This window comes from Jaculus jaculus, chromosome 5, assembly GCF_020740685.1.
Source record: "Jaculus jaculus isolate mJacJac1 chromosome 5, mJacJac1.mat.Y.cur, whole genome shotgun sequence".
NCBI classification, from domain to species: domain Eukaryota; kingdom Metazoa; phylum Chordata; class Mammalia; order Rodentia; family Dipodidae; genus Jaculus; species Jaculus jaculus.
Genome location: NC_059106.1, coordinates 9,330,291 through 9,357,764, shown reverse-complemented (window position 1 = coordinate 9,357,764; position 27,474 = coordinate 9,330,291). Strand labels below are relative to the sequence as shown.

General features: G+C 47.9%; 1 protein-coding gene across 6 annotated transcripts in view; it reads left to right on the top strand.

The window, feature by feature from the left end:
- Positions 1-27,474, top strand: part of Ttc13 (tetratricopeptide repeat domain 13) — a 63,221-nt gene that overhangs the window by 34,687 nt on the left and 1,060 nt on the right. For 3 of the 6 annotated variants that reach the window (XM_045149997.1, XM_045149995.1, XM_045149994.1), the window contains 14 exons: positions 2,759-2,841; positions 4,426-4,567; positions 4,768-4,942; positions 7,612-7,768; positions 11,059-11,189; positions 13,827-13,959; positions 15,008-15,100; positions 16,576-16,659; positions 17,372-17,456; positions 19,320-19,426; positions 20,787-20,922; positions 21,803-21,882; positions 24,699-24,777; positions 24,875-24,954. In XM_045149997.1, the coding sequence (XP_045005932.1) occupies positions 2,759-2,841; positions 4,426-4,567; positions 4,768-4,942; positions 7,612-7,768; positions 11,059-11,189; positions 13,827-13,959; positions 15,008-15,100; positions 16,576-16,659; positions 17,372-17,456; positions 19,320-19,426; positions 20,787-20,922; positions 21,803-21,882; positions 24,699-24,777; positions 24,875-24,954 (1,565 nt within the window). Of the gene's footprint in view, positions 1-2,758; positions 2,842-4,425; positions 4,568-4,767; positions 4,943-7,611; positions 7,769-11,058; positions 11,190-13,826; positions 13,960-15,007; positions 15,101-16,575; positions 16,660-17,371; positions 17,457-19,316; positions 19,427-20,786; positions 20,923-21,802; positions 21,883-24,698; positions 24,778-24,874; positions 24,955-27,474 lie in introns of all 6 variants that reach the window. The other 3 variants (XM_045149996.1, XM_004659692.2, XM_045149993.1) reach the window with 1 other exon arrangement.

Below are 27,474 nucleotides of genomic sequence, written 5' to 3'. Positions count from 1 at the left end.
CTCCTCCCACCGCGCTCCTGAGGGCAACATCCGCAAGATAACAGGGTTCTCTCTGCATGCTTGTCGTCTGCCTCCCACCCCAGCCATCTCTGAGGTAGTTGGGAATGAGGCCCACGTGACGGGCACAGCTAATGCAGCCTTCCTCTTGTCGACCATAGAAACAAAGTGAGCTCGAGCAGCCCGCGCACCCTGCGGGCACCTCTTCAGGCCAGTAGCAGTTTACAAAGTAACGAGGTAGTTGATTCTTACTTGATAACTATGCTTGATGGCAGGATATGGACAATGTTTTAAATTTATTTATTTATTTACTTAACTTTGAGACAAGGTCTGACTGTGTAGCCCAGGCGGATCACTAACTTGTGATCCTTCTGCCTTACCCTCTCGTGCTGGCGTTTCACACTTGTACCAGCACACCCAGCTAGGCAGTGTTACTACGTCACAACACTTCACAACTATCTGACGGGTGGATATGTCAGGCACTTTGGGTTTTCCTAGGGAAACAACAACAAAAACTTCTGTGTTGCGTTTCAGCTATCCTACCTGTGCTCACAAGGACATTTTAAGCTCTTTCACCCTTCCCCTCCAGCTGTCTGATGTGGGAGGCAGGGGAGCAGTGGCCACCCAGGGACTGTAGAGGGTGGTGGTGACAGAGAGCAGCGCCGGTCACATCTACTGAGCAGATGCATTCCCAAGAAGTTCATATACTATGAGGTTGCCTCATGTGAGCTAGTTTCTTGTTCCCAATGGCTTCACATCTTGATTCTACTGTGTCCCTCTTTGGCAGAGTGAGATAGAGAGCTGAGCAGTGCTTAGACAGGAACCCTGAAACCAAAGACTCTTAAAAGCTGAAGAGATCAGACTTTGAAGAACTATGGCGTCCACGCATGCTGTAAGTGGAGTGGGCAGCAGATGCCCACTGGGCATCTCCCCCAGATGTCCACAGACACTGCAGGCTTAACATGCCCTGGCCCCTCCAGCTATCTTCCTGTACTCCCTGTGGTGCCCTCTCCCAGGCTCTCCATCCCAGAACCCCCTCCCCTGCCACCTGGTTCCTCCCCCGCCCCACTGCCACCAGAATCCACCTCTTTTTGCCTTTAAAAATTTGTCCTGTTCTGCCCCTTCTTTCTCTCAGATACGCTCAACTTGAGCTTTCATTACCTCTTGCTCAGGTGCCATAGACTTCGATCTGGGTCCCGTCTTCCCGCCTTCCTTCCTTTTGCCCATCCTGCTCTAGTCACCGCCCAATCTCCAGAGCCATCTTCGAAGCCCCAGCCTCCAGGGCAAGCCGCCTGGGCTTTGTTCTTGCCTCTCCCCACTCTCACCACGTGCCCCACACTCTGGCTCCCCACCACTTCCGCCCTCAAGCCATGCACGGCTCTGTAAGACGCTCCCCTGCCCACGGCTTTTCCTTCCTCCGGAAGCCTCGTCTCACGTGGCTTCCTTTTCTTTGTTCCCAGAGACTTAACTCCTATCTCTGCTATAGCCTCTTAACTTTTATGCTAAGAACCCCGTTACATAACTGCCTTCTAACCAGATGTTTCCAGAGTCAGAGATAATGACTTGCTCGTTTTGCATCCCCTGAACCTCACACTGTCGCTGGCACATAGCAGGCGCTCAATACATGTTTGTTGGACAGAGAGTGTCATAGCAGTCCTAAAAGCAAGGCCGGGCCACAGCAGGAAGCCATATCCAGAGCAGCATTTAGTGTTTCTTCAATGCCAAAGTGTGTCCATTCTTGACCTGGTGACTACCAGTACGCAGTAGGAGGCCATCGTCCCCACTATTATCTTTGAAGAGTTCGAAGCCATCCCCTCTCCCTGGCTATCCCTCACCCTTGAATCCAGGTGCAGGCATGAGTAGCTTTTTAATACTTGGGGTTGTGCTGTTGATAAACTATTTTGATCCTACAAATCCTCAAATATTTATTGAGTGCCTACCATGTGCAAGGCATGTGACACCTTCCTAGCTCTTTCCTACCAGCATTTAATCAGATATGACATTACCTAAAGCCAAGACTTGACCTTCAAGTTACAGTAATCACAACAGTTTGTAGCTGTTAACTTGAGTAAATGGGAGAAGGGTGAAGTGTCTTTGTAATTTTTTATTATAGTAACAGTACAGGTGCGGGGGGGGGGTTATAGGTTTTTTAACCTTGACCAGAATAGTTCAGTAACAGTTCTCACAGATGGAAGTGTGCAGCTCCTCTGCAGGGGCCCTGCAGCACCCCATCCTCAGTTATGTGCCAAGCTGCACCCAACACCTCACCCTTTTGTCTCACTGCTTCCTCCTTGTCAATCAAGGGACCCTTCGATGGCCGACCCAGGAGCCTTTTTTGCTGCATTTGTACGCGGGCTTTTTACTATTTTTATTTTTATTTTTTATTTGTCTCTTGTTGACTCAGTTTTCAAATGCAGCAAGTTGTAGTCATTCTGAATCCTCTCACATAGCTGTTGGGTTTCTTTGGGTCTATTGTGCCTTTTTGGACCAAGAAAGTGATGTTCATATCAAGGCAGTGTCATTAGCTTCCAGAGTCCTAATGAGTTAGAAGAGGCATGAGGCTGTTGGTTTTTCTAGGCGTGCATTTTCTGCTGGGATCACACACTCCCGACAGTTTACTGCATTGTCTGTCTCTCTCTTTTGTCCTACTTAAAAGACTTTCCAGAGACAGGCATAGCCTATTTTGAAATTCTTTAGTGATGTAAGTGAAACTTAATTTGAGAGTCAGCAAGTGGATTCATTTCCTGTATACTTTTCACAGGAAGCCATTGAAGCCTTCAAGGAAGCTCTGAAGCAGAAAGTTGACTTCATTGATGCGTATAAAAGCCTGGGACAGGCCTATAGGTAAGTGACCTGAGTGGGGTGGGGGGAGGGGGCTATCATTCAGAAGGGATAGTCACGCTTATGTTGTGAGGGAGTTGTCCTATCTTCCAAACAGTGACGGCGGCTGTGCCAACAGCCATTGTACATTACGTCTTTTAGAACCAGTGGTCTGGGGAGCCAGTCCTTCCAGGTCAGGGCGTCCCCGTGGTCTGAGGTTGTCTGTCCTTCCAGGTCAGGGCGTCCCCGTGGTCTGAGGTTGTCGGTCCTTCCAGGTCAGGGCGTCCCCGTGGTCTGAGGTTGTCGGTCCTTCCAGGTCAGGGCATCCCAGTGGTCTGAGGTTGTCGGTCCTTCCAGGTCAGGGTGTTGACTCTGGCACTGGACAGTGCTGCATGGAAGGTGCTGCCGCCGTCTGCCATTGCGTGGTGCATGTCCATCATGGGATGGGGTCTGTTTGGAGAGCCCTAAGGTGAACGGCGGAGATGTTATTGGGTGTAAAGACCCGTTGTGGGAAGCTCTGACTGGCTCCCTGGCTCCATGCGATAGGGCTTGAGAGATGACACCTCAGTAAAGTGTTTGCTTCACAAGCATGAGGACCAGAGTTTGATCCCCAGAACCCACATAAGTGGTGATGAACCTGCAATTCCAGCCCTGGGGAATCAGAGACAAGATAATTCTTGGGAGCTGGCTGGCTAGCCTCTCCAGCTTAACTGAATAGTTTTAGGTCAGGGAGAGAGCCCTGTGGTGGGGAGGTGGGCCGTATACCTGAGGAATGACACCAGGTTGTCCTTTGCCCTCTACATGCACATGCATGCCCATACACACTCACCCTTACACACACATGTGCGCATGCATACCCAAACCAGGCAGTGTCCAATAAAACAGCCACTCAGCAAGCAGTGGTATGCCAGCTTCCTGAGCGTCTTGTGTTTTGCCCATAAACATGCTGTAGCTGGTTCAGAACAAAGAGCTTACAAAAGTCTGCACCTCATTTGGGGAGCTTATTTGTATGATGGGATAGCTTGAGAAACTACACTTGGATTTGTTTGACTTTTAATGGGTGATATTTATCCCTCCAGTCCCATGGAATTGTTAGAATGCACAGTGAAATAGATTGGAAAGTATCTTGTAAAGAGATAGAAATGTAAGTAAGGAGGCACTGTAAAGAAAACTGGCAGGAACAACCATTACCATTGTGGAAGATGGTAAAGTTTACTTTCTTTAATTAAGTAGCGATTTCCTAGGTATTAACTGAAGTAAGTTCAGTGACTGTGAATCACTCGTAAGCCAGTGAGTATGACTCAATGGCAGAGCTACATGTGGGTTAAGTCCGTGTGCTTTTCTTCCTAAGGGAAGTGTGTTTTTATCCTGAGACAGAATCTACATTATAGAGGTCAGTGCTCATTATAAACCGGAAGAGAGGTTCGAATAAGCATTTGCTTTTAGAAATCAGTAAGTTAGTTTTCTCCAGAGAGATCTGCAAGCCATGTGGTTTTAGCTTTGAAAGTGGTGAGGGGGCAGCTACATGGAGGCCGTGAAGTGGTCCCGTACGATACCCTGTGTCTGCTGTAATGTCTGCGTGGCTCATCAGTGTGTCTCAATCCCTAGAGAACTGGGTAATTTCGAGGCAGCCACTGAGAGCTTCCAGAAGGCCCTGCTGCTCAACCAGAACCACGTGCAGACCCTGCAGCTCCGGGGGATGATGCTGTACCACCACGGCAGCCTGCAGGAGGCCCTCAAGAACTTCAAGGTAAGCCTCCACCAGCAGGGGGCGCGTGGTGAGGCCGCCGATACTGTCTACATGCCACGTAAAGAAAGGTGAACTGCTGTTCTGGTCTCTAGATGAACTCTGGAGCACATTCTGTGGTCTGAGTCATCCTGAAGGGAAAACTGACCATCTTGTTAGAGGGTGAGGCCATGCACTGACCTACGCCTCTGTCCTGACCCTAGCGCTGCCTGCAGCTGGAGCCGCACAATGAAGCATGCCAGTACATGAAGGGGCTGAGCCACGTGGCAATGGGGCAGTTTTATGAAGGGATTAAAGCCCAGACGAAAGTCATGTTAAATGACCCTCTCCCAGGCCAGAAGGCCAGCCCAGAGTACCTGAAGGTGAAGTATCTCCGAGGTAAGCAGAACAGGTCAGGACACTCGGACTTTGATGTCAGGCCCCCTTGTCAAAGAAAATAGTTGGGTGAGGAAGAAGGCAAATATTTCAATTCTCTTTTTATTATTCATACTTACTTTTTCCTCTACTTACATTTGTGTATATATACACACATGTATACTTTTTCCCCATTCATTTAAGAAATTAATTTTAAATTTATTTGTGTGTGTGTGTGAGAGAGAGAGGAGTATTGGTGTGCCAGAGCATCTTGCCATCGCAAGTGAACTCCACACTCATACACCACTTTGTGTGTCTGGCTTTATGTTTGGGGAATTGAACCCAGACCATCAGGCTTTGTAAGCAAGTGCCTTTACCCACTGAGCCATCTCACTAGCCCTGTGAAGACATTTTTGTTGTGTCTGTAAGCCCAGTTCCCCAGTTTCCAAATAAAGCCAGATGCACAAAGCTGCACATGCATCTGGAGTTCATTTGTGGTGGCCGGAGGCCCTGGTGCACCCATGTTCTCTCTCTTTGCAGTTAATAAAATTTTTAAAAGTTTAAAAGAGGGCTGGAGGGATGGCTTAGTGGTTAAGGCATTGTTTGCCTGCAAAGCCAAAGGACCCAGGTTCGATTCCCCAGGACCCACGTTAGCCAGATGCACAAGGGAGCACATGCGTCTGGAGTTCATTTGCAGTGGCTAGAGGCCCTGGCACACCCGTTCTCTCACTCTCTCTCTCTTTTTCTGTCAAATAAATGAATACGTAAAAACATTTTTTAAAAAAAGCTTAAGAGCCGGGTGTGGTGGCACATATGTTAAATCCCAGCACTTGGGAGACAGAGGTAGGAGGATTGCTGAATTTGAGGCCAGCCTGGGCTAGAGCAAGTCCCTGCCTCAAAAAAAAAAAAAAAAAAAAAAAGTAAGGGCTGGGGCGATGGCTTAGTGGTTAAGGCACTTGTCTGTGAAGCCTGAGGATCCAGGTTCAATTTCCCAGTACCCACATAATCCAGATGCACAAAGTGGTGCATGCATGTAGAGTTTGCAGAGGCCCAGGAGCATTCGTTCTATTTGCTTCTCTCAAATAAATAAATAAAAATAATAATAATTTTTAAAAAGCAAGCAGGACATGGTGGCACATGTCCTTGATCCCCGCACATAGGAGACAGAGGTGGGAAGATCACTGTAAGTTTGAGGCCATCCTGAGACTACATAATGAATTCCAGGTCCACTTGGGCTGGATTGAGACCCTACCTCGAAAAACAAACAACAAAAAATATATTTATATACAATATTGTTCCAAATGTACCCAAATATTTAATAATTGAGTCAAACATATGTGAATTCAAATTAATGAAGTAAGCCTTCATTAAGTACAAGTAGTGAGGAGAGGCCACCTCTGCCCTTCACCCTCTCCCTGGCTTAGCAGGGCTGGCTCTGGAAAATACACCCTGAAGGGCAGGTCCACCATGTCTTACTTCTTCCTGTTCCACTTCTGTGGAAATACACAGCAACTAGAGAAATTGCACACCATGAAGTCTGTCTCATCTGACAGAGTCCCGGGCTCTAAATTGAGAAAAACTAGATCTCTGGTGGTATTCATGGGAAGGTGGTTAAAGTCTAACCAAAGTGGCCCTGCGATACTGCTCAGCAGGTCAAGAGCACTTGTTGTGCAAGCGTGAGGGCTGGAGAGGTCTGAGGCTGCCCGAGTTTGGTTCCCCAGCACCCGCGTAGAGCGCAGGGCACGGCCGCACGTCCTAACCCCAGGCTGCAGCGACAGGTGCTGAAGAACCACGCGGCTTGCTGACCCAAACTCCACAGCTCCAGGAGGATAATAGACTCCACCTCACGGGAACATGCTCGTGAGCAATAAAGGACACCGATGTTTACATGTGCACAAGTGCATCTGCACAGACATACATGTGCCACACAGACATCACATCATGTACTCTACATACACGCCAAAGAGAGAGACACTTAAACCAAAGAGACTGACCTTTGCACTTCGATATGGGGACAGGTTACTATTATCCTGTATGGTGTGTGTGTGTGAGAGAGAATGTGTGAGTGTGTATGTGTGTGTAGGCATGCATGTGCCTTGGAGCATGTGCCATGGCTTGTGTGTGGAGGTCAGAGTGCAACCCCAAGCCGTTGGTCTTCTCCTTCCGCCTTGCTTGAGGTGTGTATGTGGCGGGGGGTAGGTTGTCTCTCGTTGTTTGCCACAGGCAAGGCCAGGCTGGCTGGCCCGCAGTGACACATTAGGATTACAGACACCTTCACACCACTTTTGCTTCCAACTTTAGGTGGATGCTGGGGATCCTGAATTCTGGTTGGTACACTTGTGTGGCAAGTGCCGTTAGCCACTGAGTCATTTCCCCAGTCTCATAGAAGTCTTTTTTTTTTTTTCAAATTTATTTGTAAGGAGAGAGAGATAATGAGAATGGGTGCACCAGGGCCTCCAGCCCAAACTCCAGATGCATGGACCACCTTAAACATCTGGCTTTCTATGGGTACCAAGGAATTGAACCTGGATTGTTAAGCTTTGCAGGCAAGCACCTTAACCAGAGTCAACTCCCCAGCCCTCATGGAAATCTTCCAGTTACAGAACAGTGTGGTATGAAGTTTCCATGTGGTGGGTCACTGTAACAGTTTCTTCAGCAGTATCTGAGTTGAGCAGCTCTCTTTCTGTCCACAGAGTACTCACGATATCTCCATGCACACCTCGATACCCCTCTGACGGAGTATAACGTTGATGCAGATCTGCCAGGCAGCTTCAAGGATCACTGGGCCAAGAACCTACCTTTCCTCATCGATGGCTATGAGGAGCAGCCCGGCCTGCAGCCCCACATCAGGTAAGTGCCTCTTCGCACAGGCTGGCCTCCCCCACGAGCCCCTTCCTCAGCCTCCATGTGTCAGGGTGACGATGGTCAGGCTGGTGTTTCTTGATCACAAAAGGGCCTTCTGCCATTTTGCTGTTTTATTTCCTTTTGGATTTTGCATGTCTGCAGCTATTTCTTATGGTGTATAAAGTTATGTTGAGGGCTGGAGAGATGGCTTAGCAGTTAAGGCACTTGCCTGCAAAACCTGTGGACCCAGGTTCGATCCCCCAGTGCCCTCATAAGCCAGATGTACATGGTGGTGCATGCGTCTGGAGTTTGTTTGCAGTGGCTACAGCCCTGGTGAGCCCATTCTCTCCCTCCCTCCCTCTTTCTTTCCAGTAAATAAATAAATAAAAATAAAGAATATTTAAAGTCACGTTGACACTGTCCGGTAGGTTTCCTTTTCTGCTAGCCTGGCCCTCAGCCCTTGCTTTGGTCAGCCTTCACACGTGTACAGACAACCTGTCCATAAGCGTGGGCTCTGACCATAATGCTTTTTAAGAAAATCTTTTCTACTTTTTTGCATGTATATGTGTGTGTTTGAATGGTGTGTGTACATGTGTATATGCATGTTTGTACATGTGTGGGCACATGTGGAGGTCAAAGGCCAACACGGGGTATTTTCCTCAGTTGCTCCTGACATTACTCCTTGAGACAGACTCTCTTGCTGAACCTAGAGTTCACTGACTCAATTAGACTGCCTGAGTCCCATGACTGGGATTACAGGCATGTGCCTCCATACCCAGCATTTTATTTGGCTTTGGGGTCCTCATGCTTACACGATCAACACTTTACCCTCTGAGCCACTTCCCAAGCCCCTGTGTTGCTTTTGTTTGCTTGAATTTTATTTTAATTTTTTGAGGTAAGATCTCAATGTAGCCCAGACTGACCCTTAACTCACTATGTAGCCCCAGGCTGGCTTCGAACTCATGGCAATCCTCTTGCTTCTTCCTCCCAAGTGCTGGAATTAAAGACGTGCTCCACCATGCCTGGCTCCTCTGTGTTATTTTTTATTTTATTTTTTATTTAAGAGAGAGAATGTGAGCATGCTAGGGCCTGTATACATTGCAAATAAACTTCAGATGTATAAGCTACTACGTGCATCTGGCTTACATGGCTTCTGGGGAGTGAAACCTAGGTCCTTAGGCTTTGTAGGCAAGTGCCTTAACCACTAAGCCATCTTTCCAGACCCTCTTGCTACTTTTATTATGTTTTTTAGTTTAGTTTTTTTTTTTTTTTTTCCAAGGTGGGGTCTCACTCTACCCCAGGTTGACCTGGAATTCACTGTGTAGTCTCAGGGTGGCCTCAAACTCACAGCGATCCTCCTACTTCTGCCTCCTGAGTTCTGAGATTAAAGGCATGTGCCACCGTGCCTGGTTATGTGGTACTTTTAAAACAAATTATTAAACTTGGGCTGGAGAGATGGTTTAGCAGTTAGGATGGTTGCCTGTGAAGCCTAAGGACCCAGGTTTGGTTCCCCAGTACCCACATAAGACAGATGCTCAAGGTGGCACATTAGTCTGGAGTTTGCAGTGGATAGAGACCCTGGTGTGGCCGTTCTCTCTGTCTTTCTCTCTCTCAAAATAAGCAAATTAAAATTACTAAACTCTGAAAGTTTAGCTGAGCATGGTGGTCATATACACCTGTAATCCCAGCACTTAGAAGGTAGAGGCAAGAGAACAAGGAGTTCAAGGTCATCTTGGCTATATAGTGACTTTTGAGGCCAGCTTGGACTATATGAGACCTGTCACAAAAAGATAGAGAGAAGATGGCTTCGTGGTTAAGGCACTCGCTTGCATAGCCAAGGGACCAAGGTGTGATTTCTCAGTACCCACATAAAGCCTGGTGCACAAGGTGGCTCATGTGTGTAGAGTCTGTGTGCCGTGATTAGAGAGGCCGTGGTGTACCCATTCCCCCCCCCCCACCCCGCCGCCTCTTTCTCTCTTGAAGAAGTTTAGAATCACACTGTCACATAACTACTGCTGTCGCATGGCAAAAGTAACATGCTTAAATTCTGAGTTACTATAAAGCATTTAAATCCAGTGTAGAAATTCATTTGGGAAGTCTGTAGTGCCTTCACATTGAAAAAAAAATGCTAGGGCTGGAGAGATGGCTTAGCGGTTAAGCGCTTGCCTGTGAAGCCTAAGGACCCCGGTTCGAGGCTCGGTTCCCCAGGACCCACATTAGCCAGATGCACAAGGGGACACACACGCGTCTGGAGTTCGTTTGCAATGGCTGGAGGCCCTGGCGTGCCCATTCTCTCTCTCCCTCTATCTGTCTTTCTGTCTGTCGCTCTCAAATAAATAAATAAATAAAATTTTTAAAAAATGCTAAAGTGTAGCCTTTCTATTCTCTAAAAATAAAGAGGGGAATGGTGAACTTTCCTGAAGATAATTGTGCAGGGAAGTGTATCCAACACCCCCCGCAGTGGAGTAGTGCAAGCATGAGCCAGAGCCAAGCTGTGTACTGAACCTCTTAAGGGGTTCACATGACCCACGTTGGGGGCATCCCAGGATCTCACCAGAACAGGTGCCAGGCAGAGTGCCTGCTCTCCCAGGTGTGGGACACTCTGTTTGCCACGCAGGGTGTGACCAGCCCAATAAGACCCTTGGGTGCACTGTAATTCACCTCCCTGGCTCATAACATGCACATGCTGTCACAGCTCACTGCTGGGGGATCGGGTGCCTCCTGCAGGAATCTGCTGGGAGAGGACCCTCGGCAGCTTGTTCCTGGGGTCGTCTTGTCCTCGCCCATGCCCTTTTCCCTGCTGGCTCGGCATGGTGGTCTTTGCACTGGTGGACTGTGTATACGCTCAGTCTCTCACTCTCATGCTGAGGATGGTCATGACCCCAAAGCCGTCTGCAATTTAGAATTGTGGTCTTTAATATAAGAACATCAAACAGTTGGCAGGTAAACAGCAGTCGGTACATAGGCACTTTTCAGGTATGGCTGCTATAATGCAGTCTGAGTGGAGCAAAAGGCTGGAGTTTGGGTGCTTGCTGATGGGGGCAGGAGACACAGATGTGTATCTGGAGACGTTTCCAGAGCAGCGCTAGTAGACAGGCCTGCGCACTGTGCTCTGCACTGCTTACCAGCAGCATGCTCTAACAAGGGTGGTAGCAGGATGCCAGGCTCCAGCGCAGGACTGCGTGTCATGATGTCTTGATTGGTGTTCTTGTGGGGACTCGAGCCTTTTGCACATGGAACAAGACTGCAAGCATCTGTTGTTGAAGCCTTTCCCATGTACACAACCTGTCTTGCAGAGACGTGCTTCATCAGAATGTGGACAGTTATAAGCCTCAAGTCCAGGAGCTGATTTGTGCAGCTGACCGCCTGGGGTCCCTGATGCAGTACGAGACGCCCGGCTTCCTGCCCAACAAGCGGATACACAGAGGTATTCTGGAGACTAGCTAGAAATGGAATCTTTCCGCACAGGACTACAGCTGCTATGTCATGTTGTCCTTCAAAAAATCATCATGCTTGCCAGGCGTGGTGGCCCACGCCTTTAATCCCAGTAATTTGGAGGCAGAGGTAGGAGGATCGCTGTGAGTTTGAGGCCACCCTGACACTCTATAATGAATCCTAGGTCAGCCTGGGCTAGAGTGATACCCTACCTTGAAAAAGAAAAAGAAAAAGAAATCATCTTGCTTACTCGACTGCCTGTGGCCGGAGCACAATCCGTAGACGTGCTCACAGTGACTATGGAAGGGTGCTTCTTGCAAAGCCAGGAGCTTTCTCGCTAGATAAAGCATGTGCTGCACAAGCCTAAGACCAGGTTCAGATCCCCAGCACCCACTTAAATGCCAGGTTGATGAGGAAGCTGACTGTAACCCCTATGCTTGAGAAGCGGAGACAGGATTCCTGGCGCAAGGTGGCCAGTGAGACTGTGAATGAGCAAGCCCCAGGCTCAGGTGGGGGGAGACCCTGCTTGGGAAAGTGGGGAGCGGTCCAGGGCCACAACCTGCTGTCAGCCTCTGACTTCCACACGCACACATACTTAACATTGCTATACCCATATAAACACGTGCATATCACACAGGTACACATACCTAACATTGCTGTACTCGTATAAACACGTGCATATCACTCACGCGCACACGCACCTAACATTGCTGTACCCATATAAACACGTGCATATCACACACTCACACGCACACACACCTAACATTGCTGTACCCATATAAACACGTGCATATCACACACACATGCATACAGATGTTTCTTCCAGCCTTGACTTGTGGCTGTTGCTCTCACATGGACGTGGAACACAGGTCTCAAGATCAGGCACCTGACCCTTCTCATGTGAGGAAGGAGGACTCTAGCCTCCACTTGACTCAGTAGGAGACAGAGTTGGAAGATGACAACTTATCCTTGATATATATATTTTTTTTTTGCTTGTTTATTTATTTGAGAGAGAGAGAAAATGGTTGCACCTGGGCCTCTAGCCACGGCAAACAAACTCCAGACATGTGTGCCACCCTGTGCATCTGGCTTAATGTGGGTCCTGGGGAACCAAACCTAGGTCCTTAGGCTTCATAGGCAAGTGTCTGAACCACTGAGCCATCTCTCCAGCCCTAATTTTTTTGTTTATTTGAGAGAGAGAGCATGGGCATACCAGGGCCTTCCGCTTCTGCAGATGCACTCCAGAAACATATACCACCTTGTGCATCTGGTTTACGTGGGTCCTGAGGAATAAAACCTGGGTCCTTTGGCCTTACAGGCAAATGCCTTAACCACTAAGCCATCTTTCCAGCCCACTGACCTTGATTTTAAGAGGACCATCATCATTTTGGCTTCTTTGTTTTTAAATATTTTTTTAAATATTTTTTGTTCATTATTTATTTATTTATTTGAGAGCTACGACACAGAGAGAAAGACACATAGAGGGAGAGAGAGAGAATGGGTGCGCCAGGGCTTCCAGCCATTGCAAATGAACTCCAGACATGTGCGCTCCCTTGTGCATCTGGCTAACGTGGGATCTGGGGAACCAAGCCTCGAACCAGGGTCCTTAGGCTTCACAGGCAAGCACTTAACCGCTAAGCCACCTCTCTAGCCCATCGTTTTTAAATATTTTTTATTGACAATTTCCGTAATTATAAACAATATTCCATGGTAATTCCCTCCCTCCCCCCACTTTCCCCTTTGAAACTCCACTCTATCATATCCATTCCCCCTCTCAATCAGTCGGGTTCTTTATTATTATAAATGTATTTTTTTCAAGGTAGGGTCTCACTCTAGCCCAGGATGACATGGAATTCATTATGTAGTCTCAGTGTGGCCTTGAACTCATGGTGATCTTCCTACCTCTGCCTCCCTAGTGCTGGGATTAAAGGTGTGTACCACTATGCCTGGCTTACTAATAATTTTTAAATATTTGTTTATTTGTGAGACAAGAGGGAAAGAATGGGTGCACCAGGGCCTCTTGCCACTGCAAATGAACTCCAGCTGTATGTGCTACTTTGTGCACCTGATTTTATGTGGGTACTGGGGTGTCAAACTCAGGCCAACAGACTTTGCAAGCAAGTACCTTTAACTGTTGAGCCATGTTCCTAGCCTTCTTATTAATGTTTTATTTTGGAAATGTATATTTGCATTAATACTTTATTTCGGAGGTCTGTAGTATGTTTGCACGAGCATACGTGTTTGTGTGCAGGTTTACATTTGTGTGGGATACGCACTTTGAGGGGGAAGCCAGAGAACAGCCGTGGTGGTGTTCTTCAGCCACTGTCCACAGGTCCCCTCACTAGCCCCGAGCTCTCCACGTAGACTAGACTGGCTGGTCAGTAGGCCTTGGGGATCCTCCGGTACGTGTCTCCTCAGTGTCAGGATTGCAGGCACACACACACACAGTGCTTTCTTACATGGCTGCTGGAGATCAAACTTAGGTCCATGTGCTTGCAGGGCAGACAGTTTACCAGCCCTGCTTCTGGGTCTTTCTGTGATGACTGAGGTCACTGAGGCTTGGAAAGCAGGGAGGAGTGTCCACTCTGAAGTGTTCTGGCAAGCTGTTCTTGGTGTTTCTCTCCCCTAGCCATGGGCTTAGCAGCGCTGGAGGTCATGCAGGCAGTGCAGCGCACGTGGACCAACTCGAAGGTTCGCATGAACGGAAAGACACGGCCGATGCAGTGGAGGGACATGTTTGACATCGCCGTGAAGTGGAGAAGGTGACCAGTGCTGAGTGAAACGTAGCTGCAGGTCTCATCCTTGTCAGACACTGTATCTTCACGCCAACAGCTTTGGGGACCCTATTTCGTGTACTAACTTAGGCCCTAGACATTGGGGTTGGGGGTTTTGTTTTATTCTTGCCAGAACTTGCTGGCGTCTTGACTCTTTGGAACACACTCAGCTTGTGTTGAATGTTGTTGGATTTCTGAGTCCTAGATAAGCTCAGTATTTCAGAAGACTTGGTCTCCTTAGGAGTGTTCCTTACCTACGGAGTGCGAGCCCCTCTGGGCTCTTTCATACCCATGTGCTCTGCTAGTGTGTTAGTTACTTTTCTCATCACTCTGCCCGATATTGCTGCGGCATGGAAGACTTGACTTTATTGTGCTCATGGTTTGAAGGTCCCGTCCACGATGGCAGCCGGAGCCTGGGGCGGAAGGCAGAGTGTTGGAGCTCAGCTCAGCATCCTTCTCTTTCTTTTCCCCAGGCAGGTCGCAGGCTGACCTGGAACTCACTCTCTAGTCCCAGGCTGGCCTCAGACGTACAGAAACCCTCCTACCTCTGCCTCCCAAGTGCTGGGATTAGAGGCGTGTGCCACCATGCCTGGCTTTCACTTTCTCATTATTTTAGTCCAAGACCCCGCCCATGGGCTGATAGTACCTACATTCAGGGTGGGTCTTCATCTGTTAATCCTTCTGGAATTATCCTTGTGGGCATATGCAGAGATGAGTTGTCCAGGTCGACTAAGTACTTCCAGGTTGATAGACCAACCATCACAGCCAGTAAGACTGACCATTAAGCCAGTAAGACCATCACAGCCAATAAGACTATCACAGTCAGTAAGACCATCACAGCCAGTAAGCCTTTCCTGCCTCCACCCTGGTGAGGCAGTTTGCTGCATTTGGATTCGCAGCCTCGCTGCGCTCTTGAGAAGGCAGAGCCAGCAGGCAGTTACCCTCACTTTTGCAGACTTGTCCTTGGTTTATTGTGATTGCTTTGCACGTGTGTGGGCTGGGCAGTGTCTCAGCTTTCACAGGCTCTGTCTCACAGGATCGCCGACCCAGACCAGCCTGTGCTGTGGCTGGATCAGATGCCGGCACGAAGTCTCAGCAGAGGTTTTAACAACCATATCAACTTAATCAGGTGGGACTCTTTCATGCATCGCTCGTGTGCATAGGTGTGTAGTCTCATAGAAACTGTGGTTGTTTCCTGGTGGGCTTGATGGAGAACACACCCAGGGCACTCTGCATCCATGGGGTCCCCCTGCATCCCTTCCTGTGGCCCAGCTGCAGATAGAAGTGCAGCGCATACCACATGCCTTCTGCAGTGCAGATGCCGGGCTGTCAGCTGTCAAGAGCCTCAGCAGCTCAGGAAGTAAGAGGGTGGAAAATGCTGCCTTTCCCATAATATCCTGGTGGTCTGTTGCGGCAGGGACTCCACTCCAACCCCACCCTCAGTAATCACAGAGCTTGGAGCAGGGATACCGGCTGGTCACTAAGCTAAGGTTGCTTCCTGGTGGTGAGTCAGTGCACGGAGAACCCTGCAGGCTCGCACCTGGGCGTGCTCCCCTTTCCCCGCCTTTCCTGCGCTTAGCCACTCTCGGAATAAACATGAACACTGCTGAAAAGCCAGCTTCAGGAAGACCAGTGGCATTAGCCTGTCACTTAGTGAATGTAACTTTAGATAAAACCTACAAATGAGCCACCTTTAATCCCAGCACTTAGGAGGCAAAGGTGGGACAATTATCATGAGTTCAAGGCCACCCTGAGACTACAGAGTGAATTCCAGGTCAGCCTGGGCTAGAGTGATACACAAAACAAAACAAACAAAATAAAACTGTAGGGTGTGATAATGCACACCTTTAATACCATCACTTGGGAGGCAGAAGTAGGAGGATTCGCTAAGTGAGAGGCCAGCCTGGGACTACAGAGTATGTTCAAGGTCAACCTGGGCTACAGTGACACCATGCCTCAAAAAAAAAAAAAAAAAAATCTACAAATGGCTGGGTGTGGTGATATACACCTTTAATTAACCCAGCACTTGGGAAGCAGAGGTAGGAGGATCACTGAATTTGAGATCACCCAGAGACTACATAGTGAATTCTAGGTCAGCCTGGGCTAGAGCGAGACCCTACCTTGAAAAACAAAACAAAACAAACAAAAAATCTGCAAATGTACTTTCATATCTAATTCTAGTTCTAGAAACTGAAACCAAAAAATGTTACTCTGTATAACTTTGACATATAAATGTAGATTCTAATGAAATGTCATTTGTATGCTTACCTTTTTAATTTCTAGAAAAGACATTTCTTTTCCCCTGTTACTGTTGTCAGAATAATCTGTGACATTTATAGCAGATGCAGTCAGCGGCTGTTGCTGAGCCTGGTATAATGTTTGCACCAAGTGAGGGTGACAGGGAGGAGGCGTGGCGCAAGAAGCTCGGGCTCCCTGGCTAAAGCCCAGCCTCGTGAAGAAGGCAGGCCAGGAAGCAGCCACCACATGGGGTGTCTGGTGTGGCTGGGGCTGTGTGGGAAGCCCGGGCCCATGTGGAGGTGCTGACCCACAGGTGGGTTCAGCAGGACCAGGATGATGGCTAATTTTATCATTTTTCCCACACAGGGGCCAGGTGATTAACATGAGATACCTGGAATATTTTGAGAAAATACTTCATTTTATTAAAGACAGAATTCTTGTCTATCACGGGTATGTCTTTGATTTTCTCTTCATTGTGAAGGCTTGATGCCATAAAGGGTATATGTGTTGTTTTTATGGAATGTGAGCTCTAAGCCACTGGCCGACCAAACAAGTTATATCACATGTTTACAAGGTATTTCCTCCTCACTTTTTTCTCTACCTGGTCACTCACCACCCGCCTGCTCTCCCTGAGTGCTCAGGTCCCTTCCATAGACGGCATAATGTTTTCGATCCTCTAGATTCCCTGTAACGCCTAATACAAGGCAAAAGCTGTGTAAGTGGCTGTCACGCTGTCTTGCCTAGGGGACGAGGACAAGGTGGTCTGGACTGTACGTACTCAGTGCAGACTCCAGTGTGCACATGAGCTGTTGACCCAGGTTGGCTGACTATATGGATGTGGGTCATGCTACTGAAGCTGTATTAAGTAGCTTGTCCGTAAAGGCATTTTACATATTTATTTATTTATTTATTTATGAGAGAGAATGAATGGGTCTGCCAGGGCCTCTAGCCCCTGCAAATGAACTCCAGACACATGCACCACTCTGCGGCTTACATGTGTTCTAGGGAGTTGAACCTGGGTCCTTTGGCTAAGTGTTTTAACCACTAAGCAACCTCTCCAGCCCAAGGCACTTTGTTTAAAGTGAAGTGTAAATATGATCTCTTTATCACCTTTCTGCATTATCTCAGTTGTCCTTTCTCTTGTCCTTCCTCTCTCTTCAAGAGCTAATAATCCAAAAGGATTATTGGAAGTCCGAGAAGCTCTGGAAAAGGTGCACAAAGTGGAAGACCTGCTTCCAATCATGAAGGTAAGCTTCTCTACAGCCTTATTATGGGGGACTTTTAATTTTTAATTTTTATTATTATTATTGGTTTATTGAGGTAGGGTCTCACTCAGTCTGACCTGGAATTCACTATATGGTCTCAGGTTGGCCTTGAACTAATGGCAGTACACCTACCTCTGCCTCCCAAGTGCTAGGACTAAAGGCGTGCACCACCACGCCCTGCACAGGAGGCCTTTTAAATGGGATGAAAACAACTACACTTTTAGAAAGCATTCGTAATTATTAAATACACGTTTATTAGTGTTGTGCTGTGCATTTTTATAAATATAGTATCTGAAATCACTTACATAAACCCATTCTGAGTAATATTAAAATGAAATGATAAAATCAGACTCAACCAGAACTGATGAGTGAGGAAGCAGTTAATCCAGAAACCGTAGAGACTAAAAAATACATGCAGCTGGACTGGGCTTCTGGGCACACTCTGGTCCTCAGCCTGGGCAAGACTCAAGGCGGCTCTTCTCAGAAATCGGAGAGCTTAAGACCGTGATTCTGAGATGTGAGAATGTATTGGGGAGTCCTGTTGACCCCCCCCCCAGCTTTCTGTGAGGGTTGTTCACTGCGCCACAGGACATGCCACTGGAGACTGATAGGAGCAGAGGAGGAGGTGTGCGGGGTTGCACATGCTCAAGGCGAAGGGCAGTGGTCCTTGCTGAGTCCTGAATGCATTCCTCATCTTAGTGCAAGCCCCATGGGATGTCGGGACATTTTGCGACTGTCTCCCACACTGTGAGACGGTCTTGGTTTCTCCACCCCATCTATGATAACCAGTCTCCCACGAATCTCCGTAGTGCCCTCAGAGGGCGGTGGCGTCACGGAAGGATCAGAGTGCACCACAGAAGAAACTGGAAACTAGAGTTGAAATGGACCCCCTTGGGCTTGGACAGTAGCCATCAGCCAGTGGTGTGGGCTAGAGACAAGGAGCCGGGTCTGCCTTGTGCTCTGCCACGTCCAGGCCCTGTTGCTCTGGCTGGCCTCATCTTTGTGAGTACAAGTCCATACTTGGTCTTCCTGTCTGTGGTGACCCTTCAGTGAGAATCAACATGCAGTAAGTGTCAGCACTTGTCTTCTGAGAGCCATTCCTGTAAGAAAGCTGCACCCTGCTCCAGGCCTCCAGCAGACACCGTTGTGGCCTGCTGCTGGAGACGGTCTCTTCCCCAGGACCTGAGGGAGGCTTGTATTGTTGCCTGCCCTACCCCGGTCCATCTGTCCTAAGACAACTCTACCATACGTAGACTTTGTAGGTAACATTAAGTAGCTGAATTTGGGAGGCACCTTTCTAGAGTAATGACCAGGACCTACTAGCTCTCGTTTTGGGTGCTATAAGGCATCTGAAGATGCATTCCTGGGAGGCATACTGCCCAGTGGAGGAATTCCGCAGCTTTGCCACGTTCTTTGAAGTGCGTGGAGGAAATTCCCCAGCTGGCGAGTGGGAACTCTGAGAACCTCTTAGGAAAGGCAGGCGCCTCTTGAGCAGTGCTCACAGGAACATAACCTGCTTTTTTGGGTGCCAGGATATTGGCAACAGCTGCTCTGTTCACAGCCATGGTTGCTGCCCACTCAGGGGGAAGGAGGAAGGGCTCGGGAGCAGCTGCAGGGGTCTGGAGCCTGGCTGGCTGGCTTAAGTTTGCAGCCGGAGTCTCTTGCTCTGCAGGGTCTGAGGATAGGAGAAGTATCTTCAATCTCTGCCTACAGGACGCAGTGCAGAGCTCTTGAATCAGGTGCCTTCAGAAACATCCAGAACTGATCAGCACCACAAGCTGTTTTGGGGGGTTCTTGATAGTTTAAAGAATGCTAATATGGGTTTTCTTTTTCCCTCAATAGCAGTTTAATACCAAAACAAAGGACGGGTTCACCGTGAACACCAAAGTCCCCAGCCTCAAAGATCAAGGGAAGGAGTACGACGGGTTCACCATCACCATCACGGGAGACAAGTATGTGCGCTGAGGCACCGTGCGGGGCTGCCAGCAGTGGGAGGCTGTGCTTGGTGTGCCCGGAAATGGAACCCCGGGGCCTGGTGTGCACTCACATGTGTCTGGGCACCATATCTGTTCTGTGGCCCATGCTGCACTGAACGGCTCCCGGCTGCCAAGTGTAGAGGCTGGTGGGCTTCAGAGCACCACACTCAGCTGCTCAGAGGCCTTCCGAGGGCTTTGACCAGTAGGGAAAGATGCGGGAAAGCTGTGCAGGTTGAGGCTCACTGTGCTGAGATTGCTTTCTATTAAAAAAAAAATTCCTTACTCATTTGTGAAAGAGAGAGAAAGAAGCAGAGAAGGAGAGAGAGAATGGGCACACCAGGGCCTCTAACCACTGTAAATGAACTCCAGACTCATAATTATAGACAATAAACCATAATTCCCTCCCCTCCCCCATTTTCCCCCACAAATACACTCTTCAAATTATAAGCTTTTTATTGGCTAGTTTTATTCATACCCCAGTTCTCAGGAAATGGAGACAGAAAGATTATAAGTTCAAGGTCTTCTCAGCTATATAGCAAGTCTGAGGCCAGCCTGGGCCACGTTAGTCTTGGAGTGACTGGTAAGTGATGCTCAGGTATATGGAGTTGGAATAACTTTCCTAGTAACTATGCTATTAAAAACATGCCCAAGGGGCTGGGGAGATGGCTTAGCGGTTAAGGCACTTGTTTGCAAAGCCAAGGAGTTCGGTTTGATTCCCCAGGACTCATGTAGGCCAGATGCACACGGTGACACATGCATCTGGAATTCATTTGCAATGGCTGGAGGCCCTGGCATGCCCATTCTCTCTGTCGATCTCTCTCTCTTTCTCTCTCAAATAAATAAATAAAAGTACATATATGTAAAAACAGTAAGCAAAAACATGTCTGAGCCAGGCATGGTGGCACACATCTTTAACCCCAGTACTAGGGAGGCTGAGGTAGAAGGATTGCTGTGAATTCAAGGCCACCCTGAGACTACATAGTGAATTCCAGGTCAGCCTGGGCTAGAGTGAGACCCTACCTTGGGGAAGAAAAAAAAATGCCTGAAGCCAGGCATGGTGGTACATGCCTTTAATTCCAGCACTCGGGAGGCAGGAGGTAGGAGGATCACTGAGTTCAAGACCAGCCTGGAACTACAAAGTGAGTTCTCTAGGTCAGCCTGAATTAGAGCGAGGACCCTACCTGGGGTGGCGGGGCCAGGGAGTATGCCTGGCTGTGGCCGGGAAGAGAGGAGTCTTGGGAGGTGTGTTTAGCTCCTGCTCCGCCCCTGTCTGGTTTCCTTTTTTTGGCTCTTTAGACTGTGATGCATGCTTTGATTCTCCTGCTTGTGTTTTCAGAGTTGGCAATGTCCTGTTTTCTGTGGAAACTCAAACCACAGAGGACAGGACCCAGTTGTATCATGCTGAAATAGACGCACTTTATAAAGACCTGACGGCAAAAGGAAAAGTATTGATTCTCTCGTCTGAGTTTGGGGTAGGTTTCTGTATCCCCATTTTTCCTCTCTTTCTACCATTCATTCATTCATTCATGGATATTTAGTCTATTCTTTCATGCTTTTTTAAAAAAGAATTATTTTTATTTATTTATTTATTAGAGAGAAAGAGAGAGTGAGAATGGGCATGCCAGGGCCTCTAGCCACTGCAAACAAACTTTAGATGCATGCGCCACCATGCACCTCTGGTTTACATGAGACCTGGAGAATCGAACCTGGGTCCTTAGGCTTTGCAGGCATGTGTCTTAACTGCTGAGCCTTCTCCCCAGCCTTTTAGCCTGTTCTCGCTTGTGGCACATTGGCCTCGATCTCAGTGGGAAGGGACAGAGGCAGTTTGTCAGAGCTTTTTAGGCTAAAGAAGCATATGAGTAAACACGTAGGTATTGCTTGCTTTGTGCTTCTTAAAATCTCAGGTTTTTTTGTTTGTTTTTGGTTTTTTTGAGGTAGGGTCTCACTCTAGCCCAGGCTGACCTGGAATTCACTATGTAGTCTCAGGGTGGCCTCGAACTCACAGGGCTTCTCCTCCCTCAGCCTCCCTAGTGCTGAGATTAAAGGTGTGCGCTACCACGCTGGCTGAAATCTCAACTTTTAAGTATATTTTGGTACTGCAGGTTACAGTGTAGGAGGTAGATCTGGGTATCAAAAAGTTGTGGTTTAACCTCAGCTGGGGAAACATTACTCTTTAAGCCAACGGGTGTCGATTCCCTTGTACTAGAGCACAGTGCCAGAGAGCAGTGTGTGCGGGTGGGCTCTCAGTGTGGACTGGTCCTTTCCTAACATAAATGGCATGTGTTTTGCCACCTAACAGAGTTGGCTCGTGACCTGGGATATATGTTCATGAACCTCTGTCCTTTTCCCTAGGAGGCGGATGCTGTCTGCAACTTAATCTTATCCTTAGTTTATTACTTTTATAACTTAATGCCCCTCTCTCGAGGATCTAGGTAAGTGTATAAGATTGTTTTAATTGAATAATGTGTTCTTACTGCTTATGCTTCCTGTTACAGATACAGGCTCAAGAGTGTACAACAAAATCATAAGAAGCCTCCTACTTTTTTTTTTTTTCCTTCCAAGGTACGGTCTCATTCTAGCCCAGGCTGGCCCTGAACTCACAGAGATCTTCCTACCTCTGTCTGTAGTGCTGGATTAAGGGCATGCGCCACCATGCCTGGCTAAGATTCCCCTATTTTTTCCCCTTAAAATCCACACATAGAAATATCACTTCCCAACCAGCCACATCTCCAAAGAAACTTAAGAGTCTTAATGAAATTCAACAGGAGAGGGATTTACTCAGCGAGGGTCACAGTGTGCCTTGCCTCGGCCTCTGTAGCTTTGGTATTGACTAGCCGACTCCTGTCCCCTTCTCCCAGTCCTTTTTTTCCCCCTTAGATAGTCTTTGACTGAAAGTTTTGCACTGTGGGTCATAAGTGCCTCCTCAATTGTTGTTATGTTCTGGTGGATTCTCTCTGCTGTGCGAGTGTGAGAACAGGACATGTCCGGAGTGTGTCAGGCTGCGGGAGGAGGGGGTCCACTGCGGCTTCCACGGCAGGTCCTGCAGCCTGCCGCCCCCACGCTCTGTACCAGCCGGTCACCAAGAGCGAGAGGCTGGCTGTTCCCAGAGCCTCTCCTCAGCCCCTGTCCTGGCTGCCCCATCCTTGGTCTGGAGTTCCTAGGCGGCACATGCCACCCAGGAGTCCCACCTAAGCAGACAAAGCCCCCGAGCCCTGTGGTGGCCACCGGCCGCTGCCTGTGAGCTCTGGCAGCTCGCTCCTCCCGGCCCGACCCCCGTCGTGAGTACAGCTGTATTCTGTTCTTAGTGCCTAAAAAATGTGATTAATGTATTTTTTAAGTACAATCTTCGTTATATACATACATTTTAAGGCTAAACTTTGTAGAAGTGTTGAAGCATAAATGGGCACATTTTTAAGCATATTATTTCAGAAAAATAGGAAAAATGAAGAAAGAACATGAATAAACATACATTTTTTCCTCAGAAAGACTCTGACATCTAGCCCCTAACATATAAACCTGTTAAGTAGTAAAGTAGAAAATATTTTTATTTATTTTTTTAAATTATTTTTATTTTTATTTGTTTATTTGAGAGCAACAGAGAGAAAAAGAGGCAGATAGAGAGAGAGAGAGAGAATGGGCACGCCAGGGCCTCCAGCCACTGCAAACAAACTCCAGATATGTGCGCCCCCTTGTGCATCTGGCTAACGTGGGTTCTGGGGAATGGAGCCTCGAACCGGCGCCCTTAGGCTTCCCAGGCAAGCGTTTAACTGCTAAGCCATCTCTCCAGCCCTAGAAAATATTTTTAAAACAAGCCAAACAGAATTCTTCTGTGTAAAACCAGGCATAATGGCACACACCTTTAATCTCAGTACTCCAGAGGCAGAGAAAGAAGGATCTCTGTGAGTTTGAGGCCAGCCTGGGACAACCAATTGAGTTTCAGGTCAGCCTGGGCTAGAGTGGGACCCTACCTCAAAAAAAAAAAAAAAAATCCTTCAAGCAAGTGTATTTTTGGCTTTTCATCTCTCTTGAACTTCCAGTTTCCTGATCTGGTAAAGCCCCCTCACCTCTCCTCCTTGGCTGAGATGGGAGGACCCTTAATCCCACATGGGGTCCGTCTGTACCTCCTCCTGCCTTCCACATGGGAGGAGCTCTCCATAATTTTTCCCTTTTCTTTCAGTCTAATAAACCCTCTAAATCTGAAAAAGTATTCTTATGTGTAATGAAACATTTAGTGTTTTATGTAAAGGAATTATTTTTAAAATTTTTTTCATTTATAAAGAGTATGAGAAAGAGGCAGAGAGAGAGAATGGGTGTGTCAGGGCCTCCAGCCACTGCAAACAAACTCCAGACACAAGCACCGCCTTGTGCATATGGCTTTATGTGGGTCCTAGGGAATTGAACCTGGGTCCTTAGGCTTTGCAGGCAAAACCTTAGCTGCTGAGCCATCTCTGTCCCCAGTTAAAAGAATTCTTACATGAGGTTTGCGTTTTCATGATGGAAAATCCATGCCAGGTATGGTGGCACATGCCTTTAATCTCAGCACTCAAGAAGCAGAGGTAGGAGGATCACTGAGTTCAAGGCCTTCCTGAGCTACAGTTTTAGGTCAGCCTGGGCTAGAGTGACCCTACCTCAAAACAAAACAAAAATGTGGGCTGGAGAGATGGCTCAGTGGTAAGAGGCTTGTGTACAAAACCTAACAAAACGTTTGATTCCCGGGACCCACATAAAGCCAGGTGCACAAAGTGGCTCATGCATCTGGGGTTCATTTGCAGCAGCTAGAAGCCCTGGTGCCCATTTATTTTCTCTCTCTCTCTCTCTCTATCCCTCCTTGCAAATAAATTTAAAATATATATATATATATTTTAGAAGGAGAAAAAAAGATCATGGGCTTTGCAGAAAGTTAGCCTATGTTTTTAAATTTTTTTAATTATTTATTTATTTATTTGAGAGCGACAGACACAGAAAGACAGATAGAGGGAGAGAGAGGGAATGGGCGCGCCAGGGCTTCCAGCCTCTGCAAATGAACTCCAGACGCATGCGCCCCCTTGTGCATCTGGCTAATGTGGGACTTGGGGAACCGAGCCTCAAACCAGGGTCCTTAGGCTTCACAGGCAAGCGCTTAACCGCTAAGCCATCTCTCCAGCCCAAACCTATGTTTTTAAAAAAGGAATCATGGGAAACCTATAGTGAGGTTTAGCATGGAAGTTGTATGTGGACCGGGAGTGACTAAACACCATTCTGTTCACAGTGTCATCGCCTACTCTGTCATTGTGGGGGCGCTGATGGCCAGTGGCAAAGAAGTGGCTGGGAAGATCCCCAAAGGGAAGGTGCGCTGGGTTGGCGGAGGGGGTATGGCTGTGCGTGGTTTTGCCCACACCCCCCTTCCTCCTCCCTGTTAATCACATCCCCAATCTCCTTTCTCAGCTCGTTGACTTTGAAGCCATGACAGCCCCTGGCTCAGAGGCCTTTAGCAAAATAGCGAAAAGCTGGATGAACTTGAAAAGGTAAGTGCAGATGGAGTGGGTGCCAGCCTCGTCCACGGGGGGGTGCTGGGCTCAGTTCATCAGACAGTGCTCAGTCTGTTTTAAGGAAAAATCACTTTGTTGGTTGAAGAGCCTTTAATGGTGAGTTACGGATAAAATGAGTGCTAGGAGAAACACAGAAAGAGAACTTACAAATGTCTTGTTTATGTAGCCAGATACTCCCATCCCGGTCCATTATCGCAGCCTCAGCCCAGGATCCGTGAGCCGCTGGGCAGAGCTCATTTCCTGTGAACCTGTGTAGCCCCCACTACTTGCACTTTGGGAGGCACACCAAATGGAACTTCATTGTAGCCTAGGCAGGGCGTCTGTGACCCACTGTTGGCTAGAGGCAAACACACTTGACCCTCATAGCCCTTGTCTGCAGAAAAGCTCAAGCCAGGGCTGGAGAGATGGCTTAGCGGTTAAGTGCTTGACTGTGCAGCCTAAGGACCCCGGTTCGAGGTTCAATTCCCCAAGACCCACGTTAGCCAGATGCACAAGGGGGCACACGCATCTGGAGTTCCTTTGCAGTGGCTGGAGGCCCTGGCGCGCCCATTCTCTCTATATACATATATGCCTCTTTCCCTCTCTGTCTGTCACTTTCAAATAAATAAATAAAATAATTTTTTTAAAAAAAGGAAAAATAAAGCTCAAGCCATAGATATGACATGCCCCACTGTCTCCCTTTCCTCCTGATCCTTCTTGTTTCCACACCTTCCTCCTTGCCTAACCAGAGTCACTTTGTTGCCGGCTGGGTAGTTTGGGCTCTGTTTAAAACTGAAGTGTGAGGGGGCTGAAGGGATGGCTTAGCAGTTAAGGCATTTGCCCACAAGGCCAAAGAACCCAGGTTTGATTCCCCAGGATTCATATTAGCCAGATGTACCAGAGGGCACACGTGTGTGTAGTTCATTTGCAGCAGCTGAAGGCTCTGGTGCACCCATTCTCTCCCTCCTTCCCTCCCTGTTTCTCTGTAAAATAAATAAAAATATCAAGTATTAAAAACTGAAGTATGAGTGTTGTTCAACATTGCTTAGCTTGTCCCTATAGGCTTTGGGGGTGGGGGGGAATTACTAGTTTTTGCCTGTTCTGATAATATCATGAGGTCAAAGAGCCTGCCTTCATTCCTTACATAATTTTATAATGACTCTCTCCAGTTCTATTTTATACATACAGCTGGCATGCATGCTTTGTATGTGCGTGTTCATATGAGGGCTCATAGATGTAAGGCTAATGTCACGTGTTCCTTAGTTGTTCTCTGTCTTTTTAAAAAATATTTTATTTTTATTTATTTATTAGAGGGAGAGTGATAGAGAGAATGGGCATAACAGAACCTCTAGCTGCTGCAAAGGAACTCCAGATGTATGTGCCACCATGTGCATCTGCCTTATGTGGGATCTGGAGAATTGAACCTGTGTCCTTGGGCTTCTCTGACAAGCACCTTAACCACTAAGCCAGCTCTTCAGTCCACCATGTTTTTTTATGATAGAAATAAAGAGTGAGAAAATGTTGCAGTCAGGTTCTTATTGCTGGTAGAAATCACCTGACCAAGAGCAGCTTGTGGGGAAAAAAAAGAGGCTTATTTTGGCTTACAGACCCGAGGGGAGGCTCTACAATGGCAGGGGAAAACAATGGCATGAGCAGAGGGTGGACATCACCTCCTGGCCTATATAAGGTGGACCATAGCAACAAGAAAGTGTGCCAAACACTGGCATGGGGAAACTGGCTGTAACACCCATAAGCCTGCCCCCAACAATACACTCCCTCCAGGAGGCATTAATTCCCAAATCTCTGTGAGCTGGGAACCTAGCATCAGAGCACATAAATTTATGAGCGACACCTGAATCAAACCACCAGTGAGAGACAGAATTGGTCCACTAGGGCCTGCAGCCACTGTACTCAAACTCCAGAGGCAAGCACCACTTTGTGCGCATGTGCGACCTTGCGTGCTTACATCACCTTGTGGTCTGGCTTACGTCTTACGTGGGACCTAGAGAGGCTTCACAGGCAAGTGCCTAAACCGCTAAGCCATCTCTCCAGGCATCCGCCTCATTTTTTGACACTGGGCTCTCACATTGAACTAGAGCTTACATATTACATAGACAAGTCAGCCAGTGAGCCCTGATGTTCCTCCTGTTTCTACTTCCCAGTGCTGGGATTACAGACATGAGCCCCCACACGGCTTTTATCAGAGTGCTGGAGATGAAACCCAAGCTGTCATGATTGCATGGCAGTACCTTACCTACGGAGCCATCGCCCCAGGAGGAAAGAACCATATAGCCCCCATGTCCAGTCAGTTCCCAGTGAAACTGACTATGTGCTGCCTCTCGGTGATCATGGCACCTCTGAACTGAGGGTTCTGTTCCCTGCTGTTGCAGATGAGTGAGGCAGAGCCTAGAGAAGTGACAGCTGGGCCTCCAGGCCGTATCTCTGGAGTCCAGGCCAGCACACTGCAGCAGAACATGTGGCTCTTGGTCCTGTGTACATCAGAGCACTATTTCCTGC